A 12,951-nucleotide genomic window follows, 5' to 3' on the forward strand; every position below is an offset into this window, starting at 1 on the left:
ATTTTATTTGTGTATGTGTATTTGTGCATGTATATGTAAATACACTATAATAACTATTTGACCTATATTTTATCTCTTTTAAAAGTCTGCTTAACGGGTGTTACTTATAAATTTTTGTAAAGTTTTACTTTATTAGTGAACTACTATTTACAATGACCTGTGTTTTTTGTTACATTCATAACTCGAAATGTATTGATTAATAGACACGGCCTGTTAGTATTAAGATTCTCTTGATCTATTTATCAAAGGAATTTATATATTTACGAAAGTTAACGTTTTAAAAATTCTACTACGGTATATAGTACATAAACTTAATCTTGATGGAAACGTTGAGAATTTTAAAGCGTGGGATGCACTGATCTCAAAATATAACTGGATAGCGTATACGAAAAAATTTTTTGAAGCCAGTTTTGGCCTCCCAAGATGGCGGCGGAATTAAGGAATGGTGATATGAAAATTAAGAAACTGATGATAATCAAGTTTTATATCATAAGCTCAAATATTGATAAATATATAATTTTCTAATAAAAATCGAGTTTTTTTGTTTAACATAAGATTTTATTCATAAAAATAACGGAATATTACATATTTACAAAAATTTCAAATATAAATATTTTTTTATTTAACAAAACATATTCTTACAATAAGTTGCTCTATATTAACTTTCAGATTTTCGTTTTTTAGAATAGATATGATAAAATAAAAATTCTCAGTAAAACTAAGTACAAATTTTAATTTTAATTTGCTTTAATTTAGTTTGTTTAATAAAAGTAAAGAAAAAGTATTTGTTTGCTTGTGCAGAAATCTCAAGTTTCAAATAGTTAGCATTTGTTATATAATTTATGTACCTTTTAGTTCTTAACTACCCAATGCTGTGTGCTAGAAGGTTAATAACACAACAGCATGGTAGGCAGCTGATTTTATTTTTAAGATAAAATGTTTTTTAGGCATTAGTTCATCAGATAGGCACTAAAAAATTATAAATGCTGCATGAACTATTAGCTGAGCGCTGTGATTACACACAACTCAGAGGTTCCTTCTAGAGTTATTATATATATATATATATATATATATATATATATATATATATATATATATATATATATATATATATATATCATAAAATATTTTTATGATATATATATATATATCATAAAAATATTTTTGACTGGTTTTTGAATAGGATAAGTTTTGTTAATTGCTTTCTAAGCTTTTTTCCAGTTATTTTGGCAGTTTGTTTTTTACCCAGGTGATAAAGATATATATTTGCATAGTTTTCTGAAATAAGCTTAATCAGTGCAAATAAATGGTTATCAGTTATAGCTGAGTCAAACATATGAGATGTTTGTTCATTAAATATTTTTGAGTAATCAACTGATCTCAAAACAGCACCAGAAATGGCATTTTGAATTCCTATTTCATTTGGAAGGTGGCCATTTATTGAGGCAAGCAACCTTTAGAAACATCTTTCAGCTTCTTCGCATTTGATAGCAACACTATTGGTGTGTTTAATTAAACCCTCTCTGTCTTTGAATTTTAAAAAACTGGTTTGTTCGAAATGATAAGAAAGTTCTAATGCATCCAACATTTAATGCAGATGGTTTATTGTAAATTTAGGTATCATAAATTTTTCGATAAGATACATAATGTTGATAATGTTTGATAACATACAAAATATATATGTTATCAAAACATTCCCTTCATGATTTGATTTGAATAACAAGTTAAAAACAATTGACTCAATTATTGAGAGCTGGAATATTACAAAGAATAATATATAAGTAAAATAACATATATTAAAAAATAATATTTAATACCTAATATTTTTATTAAATACTATATCCATTAATTACATATATGTATTAAATAATCCTAGAAGGAACCCCTGAGTTGCGTGTACTCACAGCACTCAGCTAATAGTTCATGCAGCATGTATATATCTGGTATCTTGCTACAAAAATTGAAAATATAAAATTTGTCAATATTGTAAGTAGACACCACTGTCGCTTACCATTAGTCATGTTATCAACCTTCTAGCACACTGCATTGGGTAACTAAGAACTAAAAGGTACATAGATTGTGCATAAATATTATTTAATCGTAAAGTATCGAATATTTTGTACCTTAGTATCAAAATAATTACTTTAATTGTCAGATTTTTTTAGAAATCATTTCATTTCTTTAAAGTCATTAAAACTTTGTTTCATAGTCTAGTTTTTCTTTCAAAACTCTATTTATTTTCTTTAATATTTCTGTAAAAAGCCTTATAAAATGTACATCGATCACCGCTAGGAGCTCCGATCGCCGCCATCTTGGGAGGCCAATTTTGGCTTCAAATTTTTTTGAAAAAGGCAATTGAATACGCTATCCAGTTATATTTTGAGATCAGTGGTGGGATGTTTAAAAAATTTGAGTGGTTGAGACGTTAACTAACGTTAAATTCCATTTAAGACTTTTTTTCTAAAATTTCTAATAAAATACAAAGAATAACTACGGGAAAAAAGATATTCTTTTTTTTATAAAATTTGATTTGCTTACTTACAGGTTTAACGCGATTTTGACGCAAAGTTTAAATTTGCTATTAATATTTTTGTAAATAAACTTCCTAGCCTCTCCCCCGCCCATCCTCCTTTTCTGAATTTTTCTAAAATGATAATTGAGGAAGACCCAGAGCTGCCCACTTATTACTTGTGGGAAAAATGGAAATGTTGTTTGAAAATTTCAATAATCTTTAGTGTTAAACGTTTTAAAGTTTGATGGCTGAAATGGTGGTTTTTTTGGCTTTTATATAAGCACTAGTATATGATGAAAAGGACCCTAGGTGCGAAAATTTATGAAATTTTCCCCCGGTTTTTCCCCGTGTAGTTTTTAATTCAGTTTAATAAAAATACAAATAAATTCCATTATCGCATAAAAATATTTTCCTTAGGACATTAAGCTTTTAAATAAAATGACAAGGAGAAATATTTTTTAAGATTTTTGAATACCATCAACGTCGAGTTCTTTAAAAACATGACTTTTATCTGATGAAATATTTAACAAAAAATATATTAAAAAAAAAAAAAAAAAAAAACCTACATAAAAATGAAACAACGAGAAAAAAAAATCAATTCAAATTACAACAACGAAAGAGAAATCCAGCTGTAATATCAATGACACACTAACAACAATTTTGAAAGGTCTACATAACTTCGATTGCTCGATTTGAAAACGATTAATAGAATAGTTTCATGCTACTTTTTTCCAAATCACAAATTTATTCATACGAACGATAACGCACTTTAATTGCTTTATAAAAAGAGATCTTTAACTCACCCGAACATGACAAAATATCAAAAGTACTCGTGAAATCTTTTCTAACAGAGCATTAAAATCAAGTTTAAATTTTCAATACTTTGTTACTTCCGAAGTCAATCGCATAACAATTATAGCACGTCGTTCGATATATATTATATTGTTTAAATTTTTATTCACCACCTTCCTCTTGTTCTTCTTCAGATTCAACCATGTTTTCTAATACAGATATTCTTTCGTCGTTCTTTTTTACGGCGTCACACAATAGTTTTATGTCGTTAGTAATTTTGTCGTAATCTTTGAGTTTATCCTTCAGCTCCTTGATTTCTTTTTGATTCTTTTTTTCAGTTTCTTTCAGTAATTTTATGTCTTCTTTTAAATCGTGGATCTCTTTTGAATCAATAGATGCAGCTGGTTGGGATACTACTGCAGCAGGAGTACTCTTCTAAATGAAAACGATTGTTATAATGTGAATTACTAAATTAAACAAAATGAAGCCGTTGCTAAGTATTTCAGATCTTTCTTCGAGAAAATTTAATTTAATAAGTTTTACCTGCGAAGTTTGGGAATCTTTAGGAGGGGCAACAGCAACTGGGACTTCAGCTGCTGGTTCGGCTTTCTTAGCATCATCAGATTTTTTAACATCTGCTTTTGCAGCCGTTTTGGCATCTTTTTTAGCTTTCAAACCTTTCAGACCACCAGCCTTTTTTAATCCACCAGATGCAACAGTCTTAGTCTTTGTTTTAGATTGAAACAACTCTTTCATGTCTAGACGATTAGGTTCAACATCTTTTCCTTCAAACCATTCGGCAGCTTCCAATGCAGGCTCAACACTTATACAATCTGGGTAAAGATCTGATTGAAAAAGTTCACTCTATAAAAACAAATTCTCCTCATAATATTAAAAGTTAAGAGACTTTAATTAAAAACCCTTTTAAGTAATTTTGTTTAAAAGCTTAAGTGGTCGATAAAATTGGGAGAATTTAAGATTCAATCAAAAAAATTATATTTATAACAACCATGCCTAACTAATGATTAAGAACTTCGTTAACTCACCTTTCTTGGAACACAAAATGATGTAGGTTCAATGTAACCAGTTTTAACACTGTGTAATTTGTAGAACCTTGCTATCTCACAAATGTTCACATTTACATTTCGTTTAGGTATTGCACCAAGACCTCTTTGTGGTGCATTAGTAGTATATGTGTCAATGTAGTAGAAATATGGCTTTTCATTCACTAGCTCATAATAACGGATGTTGCTATCACCCTATAAACAACAATTTTAGTTCTATATTTACATTAGCAGACAAGCTGAACAGAACATTTTTCATGACCAAAGGTAGATAGGTAGCTTTGCAAATCACACTTAAAAATACAGCAATAGATAATTCTCCTTGCTTTAAAACTATAACCAACTAATAATAAAACCAGAAACCTTGGGAGATTTACCACAAACCCAAACCAGAAAATTAAAGTCTTATGAGTTTTTTACCTTAGCACTAAGGAATACAACTTGTGTATCAGCATCATACGTTGGAATCAAAACATTGTTGGCAGTATCCAAATCCACCTGATCTAGATTTTTTATTTCATTTCCATCCTAAGATTTCAATAAAAAGTAGTTTTTAATCTTAGAACAGGTCAAAGTACTACCATTAAAATGAAATGATAAATACTTACAACTTCCCAACAAGCATATTGTCGATCACTCATCTTTGAAAATCCAGTTGAAAAAAGAAGAGTGTCATCAAAAGTAAAAATGACACGACTTGGTTTTGATCCTTCATGTCCACGCCCTTCCTAAGCAATAAATTTAATGCAAAACTTAAAAAAATGCATTTAAATCATACAATATAAGAAAATTACAAACCTTTTATAAATGCTTATTTCATGGTTACATTAAATGATTCAGTACTTTATAAGTCACAACTGCCAGTAAAGGACATTCATGATTGATTCAACTAATAGATAGTTATTAGTTGATAAGGGAAGAAATAGTAGAACAGAAAGTATTTCATGATGGAAATGGAAATGTAATTTAATGTTCAATTTCTTCAAATTCAGCAATTGTTTAGAAGAACAAAACAATAGTATGTTAAAAGTATTTCAATCCAAATTACTAGAAGTACACTCAAATCCAACATTCATAATATAAGCAAATTCAAAAAGGTATTTTAATGATATTCTGTAAACAAAGGAGATTAATTTCAGAAAAATATTTCAGAAATTTTGTTTGAACACTTAACATGAATATTGATAAACTTATAGATTAATAGTTTTTTGTTTTTTTTATTGAAATATTTCATTAGTTTCATCCAAATTGACAAAAAACAAAGTTAAAAATTTAATATTCCTAAAAAATACACAAAACCTCATTAAATTTTTTTTTGAAACACTGTTATGTAAAGCCATAGTATAACAAATTTTCAAACACACTTTATTTTTTTTTCAAACTTGGCTAAGGTTTCTACTTATATATATATATATAAGCTAAGATATTTCTATTTATATATATGGCTAAGGTTTCTACTGAAAAATTAAAGTAAGCTTCAATATTATTGAGAAGGTTAAAGTATACTTCTTACCACTAAACAATCTCCAGAGCGAGCATCAAATATTCTGAACTTCTTATCTTTGCAACTGGTGACAATTTTATCTCCTTTGCAACTCCATGCAGCACTATAGACTAGTTGAGGATGAGATGTGATTTCTACTTCAGCAACACCTTCTTCCAGATTCCAGATGCATACTTTTGGTTCTTGTGAAACACTCATCAAAACATTTGATGCAATAGGATGCCATGCTAATTGACAGCACTTTCGCTCATGATATTCAAGAGTGAGGAGTGCCTTACTGTCATCAACATTGGTTACAAAGCCATTATCAGGTATATCCCACAACTTAATTGAACCATCTTCACTACATGACGCTAGCATGTTATCATTAAAAGGGTTAAACTGTAAATCTAGCACAAACTCTTTGTGGGCAGCAACCTTGGGAAAATCTGGTTCAAGACGACCAGTCTAAAAAGATCAAATTAGGTGAAATTTAATCTTTACATATATGCTTATACCCCATTTACACCAAAAATAAAACTTGTTTTATTTATGGTTATTAAAACTTGTGACGCATTTTTCCATTCACACTGCTTTTTAAAAAAATGTTTCAAATAAATGAGTTTAAAAAAACAGTAGTTAAATAAAACACCGTTTTAAAAGTGATTGCTATTAAAACTCAGTTTTGTTGGTGTGAATGGGGTATTACACATATAATTCACAATATCAATTACACAGTCAAAACAAAATGATCTGAGTAACCTAACACGATCATGATACAAATTACAGTGTGTATGATAGGTCCATATTTAAATTAGTAGCCTATTTGGCATGACAGCAATATTGGGATTACTTGCCTTGTCTCAGTAATAGCGAGAAAAAATAGAATATAAAGACCTAATTCTTTTCCCAAGCTTTTAATTTACAATTTCGTAAAGTAAATACACAAAAACATGAAACACAGATTAATATTTTCATCTTCTGACATTTTTTAGGAATGTTTTTGACCAACTCTAAACATCTGTAAATTTCCACTTGTACCACATTAAATTCTTCTGTCTAATAATTGTTTACAAATGTTTATATAATTATACACACAAGTATATATATACATACATACCTGAAAGTAAAAGGCCTTAGATGACATTTTCACAATTTTTCAGGAGAGCTAAAAAAACTGTGCATTTCTATTCAAAAGTTTTTTGGATTTTTTTTGAATTCTTATTTTAAAACGTCTTAAATCTTAGATATGAAGGCTCATATCTTGGGAAAAAATGTAGACTAACAGTACAAACAAGTTCACAAAAAAACTCATTTTCACCAAAAATGTCACTTAGGGCCTTTTGCCTTTCAAATATCAAGGTATCAAGGTGTGTATGTGCGCATGCATGCATGTATGTGTAAATATATATATAGAATGTTGAAAGCCATTTGAAATTATCAATTAGCCTTTAGTGGCTCTTTTCATAAAGATGATAGCTAATCATCTTGGCCAAAAATATAAATAGTTGATTAATTTAAATAATACAGCAACAAAATAAAAAAGGTGAAAAAGAAAACAGTAAAATTGCATTTGAAGAAGCACTTGAAAGTTTGAAGATATTTCATAAAACATCAATTTTTCAGTGCAATACTTTTAAACAGACTTCAAGGATTATTTTGTTTTTCAAATGGTAAATAAGGTGAGTAATATGACAAAGTTTCAAAAAATGACTATAACTAAATTTTAAGTAGTTTTTTAGAAGCAAAAACTGAATTCTTACCACTTAAAACTGTTGAGAATTAACAGGGTAAGATTTTCAAAAGTATTATGACAATACATCACTGTTATTATTGCAAGAGTAAGCTTTAATTTTATTTGTTTGCTTTGTAAAAAAAACATAAAAAAACAATCACTACTTAACTTTAATTGGAAGCACCTTGAAAAGAAAAAAATGCTCCTCAAAAAATTTATATAAAATGGTAATAAATACAAGTAAAAAATAGTTTGACATATCCTAAATACAATCTTCATTCTGTGGATTTTACATATATAGTGCCTGATGCCTATTTTGACTCTGCTTGTTAAACCTGTAGAAACAAAAGACTAGAAGTTCCAAAAAGTGCTTTAGAAGATAGAAGCTAATAAACAACAGTAAGTTGTTTTATGGCTACTTGATACATGGAATTTAATACTAATGAACAATAAAATTGCTCAAGTTCTAAAAGTAACCCAATTCCAATTACATAGAGTTAAAGATGATATACTGTTAATTAAAAAACTTCCTTCCCAATAAACATTTAACTCTTAATTAAAACCAATTAGGTCATTTTGCCTTGTGAACTGCAGTACACAGCCTCTTTTATTATTTCATCACAAGAAAACAATAAGATTATTTACAGAAAGTGTTAGAACTTACAAAAAAAACTGTTTTTATAAAGTTGTTGTTTTTTAAATATTTTTTTCAGTAAAAACTAACCTCAAAACATAAAAAATGTATTTTTTGACTTTGTTTGGATTGAAGTTTATGCTTTTTGCATAAAGGGAATTGAAGTTTATTAATGCAAACTATAAAAATTACCATTTTTTATTAAACGAATGTTGATTGACTAAACTTGGGAAATTTCATCCTCTCTCCAATGATGAAATTCAAAATAGGCTCAGCTTGGCCAAGAAACAGTCTGTAAAACACAAAAAAATAATTGAACCCAATGTTACTACTAATCTTTAAAAGATAGCGATACTTAACTAAATGCACACTTTCCCTGAACTATCTTCTTTCCATCAACAGGTTGGACAATTTTTTTAAATAATGAGGTCACAATAAAGTTAGAACTTAAATAGAAACAATAAGTAATTGTTTATGGTAAGAGGATACTTTAAAACTAACTAATATATTTTTATATTTTTATAGATTCAGGACAATAACTCATAAAATTAGATTAGAGCGTAATTTTGCATGAAAACAAAACTACATGTCAACCCTTACAAACTCACTCTTAAATTCGATTACACAAGTAAAAATAGTTTTTATCACAACAAACATTAAAACTTTTAACGGGGAAAAAATCTCCTTCACTAAAAGGCAGTTTAGAAAAAGCCATAACACAAGAGATTCAAACTTTCTCTCTCAAAAAAAAAAACTGTATGGTACACAACTTTACCATAGAGTCATGAATAGGTAGATTTCAAATGGTAAATTTACCTACACAGTTTTTTAAAATGAAAATTATTTAACGCTTTAAGTATAGTTTAAACATAATCCTGACTGTTTGCTTAATCAATTAAATTTTAACTGAAATTACAGGGTAGATAACAGAATAATGATCAGAATAACAGAAAGCCTCTTTTATCTACATTTTATTTAAATGAAGAGAATTTAATTAAAGAAAAAATAGTGTTTTGGTTAAAAAATCTTTTAAAACATTAAAACTGAAAGAAAAGAACCGAAAGATAATCACAAAAGGATGGTAAGTTTAGAGGGTGGTAATTTTAACGCCAGTTAAACCAAAACTACCTTAAAACATTGTTTCCACAATGAATTTACTTTGCTGATTACAAAAATGTAAAAAAATTTTGAGTGCACTTTAACATAGAACACAAAAAATAACTTATTAGGGACCAAAAATGTTCTAATTCTCAGTTTGAAGTAATTTTGGTTACCTGGCAAAGTTGTCAGCACAGCAAATTTGTAAGGGTTGACACTATATAAAACAAAGGAGATGAATATTTGGCACAAAAATTTACTTATAGTACATCAATCAAACAAAGAATCAGTTCTAAGAATTAAATTTTATAATCTAATGTCTTCTTAAACTCTAGGCTGAAAAGTTAATAGTTAATAACTAGGTTGGTAGGCAGCTAGATGGCTGCTGTTTATTTTTAATACTCACATATTGTACATGCATATATATATTGATATGCAAATATTGGATCGAAGAGGATTATTTCCCATTCAAATTCACAAATTAAAAGTATTTTATGTTCATAATACTTACTTTTTCAACAGGAATGACAATAAATGCACCTCCACCACCAACAGCAATACAACATGCAATAAACTTTTCGTTAGCAGCAATGAAATTACCATCTGAAGCACTGTTTGTGGGGTTAAAAGCTTCATAGCATTCTTCTTTCTTTCCTGCCTTGCCGAATACATGCCTGTATTTAGAATTTCTTACTATGCCACTCATGATGTGAAATAAGAATGCTTATCGAAAGAAATTATAAATATGATGCTTGGTAGCAAGATAACTTTACTATCACCGCCGTTTCCAATTCGCCGCCGTTCTTAAGTTCACTCCTCCCTTTTCAGTATCAATAAAGAAGACTGGTTCTTAGGCGTCAAAAGAATAACCCAACATTGCATAACAATGCTATTATGCTATTTACCCATATAAGGTAAAGAACATTTCAATGCTGTATGATAGTGTAATCCGATTTTTAAAAAACAGGAACCGAAAGTGTTGCTGCTTCTTTTTCTGTAATTTTTCAATCACACATAATATTAGGAAACTCACATTACATATATTTAAAATATACTTTTTAATATAAAGTTTCAAAGTTGAAGGAAGTCACCCGCCGCGTCAGCAATCAAAGGCTATTCACTGCCAAATTTTAAATTAATTACTTTTAATAAGTTTGGTATTAATTATCGATGGTGGCCAGAAGCTGAGTAGATTAGAACTATTTTAATCATTTTTTAAACTAAATATTTCTCTTTTATGAGTCTTTTGGGTTCAATCATGTAATAGTTTTCTGCTCGTGGTTAAACAAACAAAAACTAGGAAGAACAAAAAACATTTGCACAAACTCTGACTTGCTCAAAACTTGAGCAAGTCAGAGTTTGCTCAAACGTTTCTTATCAAAATGCAATAGAATTCTGCGCTGGAAAAAAATTAAGAGATGCGATCTAAAGACGTTTCTTATCAAAATGCAATAGAATTCTGCGCTGGAAAAAAATTAAGAGATGCGATCTAAAGACGTTTCTTATCAAAATGCAATAGAATTCTGCGCTGGAAAAAAATTAAGAGATGCGATCTAAAGACGTTTCTTATCAAAATGCAATAGAATTCTGCGCTGGAAAAAAATTAAGAGATGCGATCTAAAGACGTTTCTTATCAAAATGCAATAGAATTCTGCGCTGGAAAAAAATTAAGAGATGCGATCTAAAGACGTTTCTTATCAAAATGCAATAGAATTCTGCGCTGGAAAAAAATTAAGAGATGCGACCTAAAGACGTTTCTTATCAAAATGCAATAGAATTCTGCGCTGGAAAAAAATTAAGAGATGCGATCTAAAGACGTTTCTTATCAAAATGCAATAGAATTCTGCGCTGGAAAAAAATTAAGAGATGCGATCTAAAGACGTTTCTTATCAAAATGCAATAGAATTCTGCGCTGGAAAAAAATTAAGAGATGCGATCTAAAGACGTTTCTTATCAAAATGCAATAGAATTCTGCGCTGGAAAAAAATTAAGAGATGCGATCTAAAGACGTTTCTTATCAAAATGCAATAGAATTCTGCGCTGGAAAAAAATTAAGAGATGCGACCTAAAGACGTTATTTTGGGTCTTGCAATAAAAGTTTTCCTTAAAAAAAAAAAAAGGTTTTCTTTCTTCTCTCATCAAAAGTAATGAAGAAGAGTCTTGGTTTTTCGAACACACAGTTTGTCAGCAAAATGCAATAAAGCTTTATGATTTGTCCTAAAATCAAAAAATTGGTGCACTTAGTCACCATAACCACCAGAATTACATTTTATACTTTTATTAAACTTTAATACTAATTAATGTTTAGTGCACAATATAACTAACAATAACTATAAGAACTAACAATACAATTTATTTCAGGTATTTTAAATTTTTCAGGTATTTTAAATTTTTCAGGAATTTTAAATTTTCCAGGACAACTTACAATATCCTTGCCACTTTTCTTTGTGCAATTATCAGAGTAAGAGAAACCTTTCTTCAATAGACATTTTGGATCCATCAATAAGGTTTAAAAAGCGTATAATGAAAGTTGTTTGTTTCAATCTATTGATGTTGAACAACAGAATTTTTGTGGAAAAATCTTAAGATAAGTAGAATTTACAAAAAAATCTCAAGCCAAGGTTCTAAACCTTTTACAATCAAGTATTTTAGTGTAAGAGAGAACTAGAGCTAATTTTAACTTTTTTCTATTTTGTTATTTTTAATGATGAGAAATTCTCCAATACCCTTTTTTTTTTGTCGTATTTTGAAAAATACATAATATATACTTAATTAATACATAATAAATGCATAATAAATACATAAAAACTTTTAAATACACACTAAATGTGTACATATTTTAAAATTTCGATAAATAAGAATCAAAGTCAATCAAAAGTTTAAGGCTTCAAAGATAAGACAGAACACTTGCAAAGTAATCCATAACACTACATAGAAAAATTTCACAATCATGTAGAGCAATATTTTTCAAACTCTTATGGTCGAAATGATTTGAGACTTTTGAACTATTTATGGATTTAGGATATTCGGATCATAAACTAATTATTTTGTAAAATAATTATCAAATTGTTCAATAATTATCATATTAGATAATTCCACGTAAAGTAATTATAAAGTCTTTTTTCAAATCGCATTTTAACGTTTGGTAAATTTTGCTCAGATTAATTTCAGTTTCAAGTTATACTCGGACCCGTCGAAACCCAGTTTAAATTAGAAGGGCATAAAAACATTGACTAAGTTTAACATGAGGAAAGTTGTGTAATGTATCACTCTTTTATATTCATGGTATTCAATGTGCGTGTATCTTATTTTTGCATATCGTTAAGTGTGGAAAGTTTCACCCTAAAAAATGGAAACAGTTTCATCTGCAAGAATTATATTATATAGAATAAGTTTTTTAAATTAAGAAATGAACAATTACTTGTTAATTGTAAGGATTATTTTTACCGGAAACATTTGATTGCAAAAAATATACATTTTAGTTACTTCTTCGGTGAAAAAGTTATTCAACTGAATAGCCATGGGTTTTGAGTAAACTCAATTTTTTTAAACATTCTTCATCAACCTGCACCCAAAGTTATTTAAAACTCATTATTATGGTGAGTCTTTTCAAGGTTATTAAATAATGTAACA

General features: G+C 28.6%; 1 protein-coding gene across 3 annotated transcripts; it reads right to left on the reverse strand.

The window, feature by feature from the left end:
* Window positions 1-3,332: 3,332 nt before the first annotated feature.
* LOC145185026 (coronin-6-like) lies at window positions 3,333-10,330 on the reverse strand. Of its 3 annotated transcripts, XM_080060808.2 has the most exons (8): window positions 9,495-9,530; window positions 8,413-8,512; window positions 5,882-6,319; window positions 4,977-5,096; window positions 4,789-4,896; window positions 4,351-4,563; window positions 3,848-4,168; window positions 3,333-3,739 (listed from the first exon to the last, which is right to left on the reverse strand). In XM_080060808.2, exons 2-8 carry the CDS (start codon window positions 8,413-8,415, stop codon window positions 3,467-3,469), a joined length of 1,476 nt encoding a protein of 491 aa, XP_079916934.2. In that variant the 5' UTR covers window positions 8,416-8,512; window positions 9,495-9,530; the 3' UTR covers window positions 3,333-3,466. The 3 variants fall into 3 exon arrangements, with proteins under 3 accessions (XP_079916934.2, XP_079916931.2, XP_079916933.2); XM_080060805.2 differs by lacking the exons at window positions 8,413-8,512; window positions 9,495-9,530 and adding an exon at window positions 9,830-10,330; XM_080060807.2 differs by lacking the exons at window positions 8,413-8,512; window positions 9,495-9,530 and adding an exon at window positions 9,830-10,160 and having other exon boundaries at window positions 3,333-3,736.
* Window positions 10,331-12,951: the final 2,621 nt, after the last annotated feature.

Source organism: Hydra viridissima, unplaced genomic scaffold, assembly GCF_058129835.1.
Source record: "Hydra viridissima isolate aposymbiotic clone 2 unplaced genomic scaffold, HvirCarnegie_v1 scaffold_7, whole genome shotgun sequence".
Taxonomy (NCBI): domain Eukaryota; kingdom Metazoa; phylum Cnidaria; class Hydrozoa; order Anthoathecata; family Hydridae; genus Hydra; species Hydra viridissima.

What these genes read in the sequence shown, in the direction of transcription:
- LOC145185026 (XM_080060805.2), bottom strand. Translation starts at nt 10,024, where the DNA reads ATGAGTGGCATAGTAAGAAATTCTAAATACAGGCATGTATTCGGCAAG. An exon ending in TTGTCATTCCTGTTGAAAAA is followed by an intron (nt 6,320 to 9,829) that starts GTAAGTATTATG and finishes TGATCTTTTTAG; the next exon opens with ACTGGTCGTCTTGAACCAGA. An exon ending in CATTTTGTGTTCCAAGAAAG is followed by an intron (nt 4,169 to 4,350) that starts GTGAGTTAACGA and finishes TTGTTTTTATAG; the next exon opens with AGTGAACTTTTTCAATCAGA.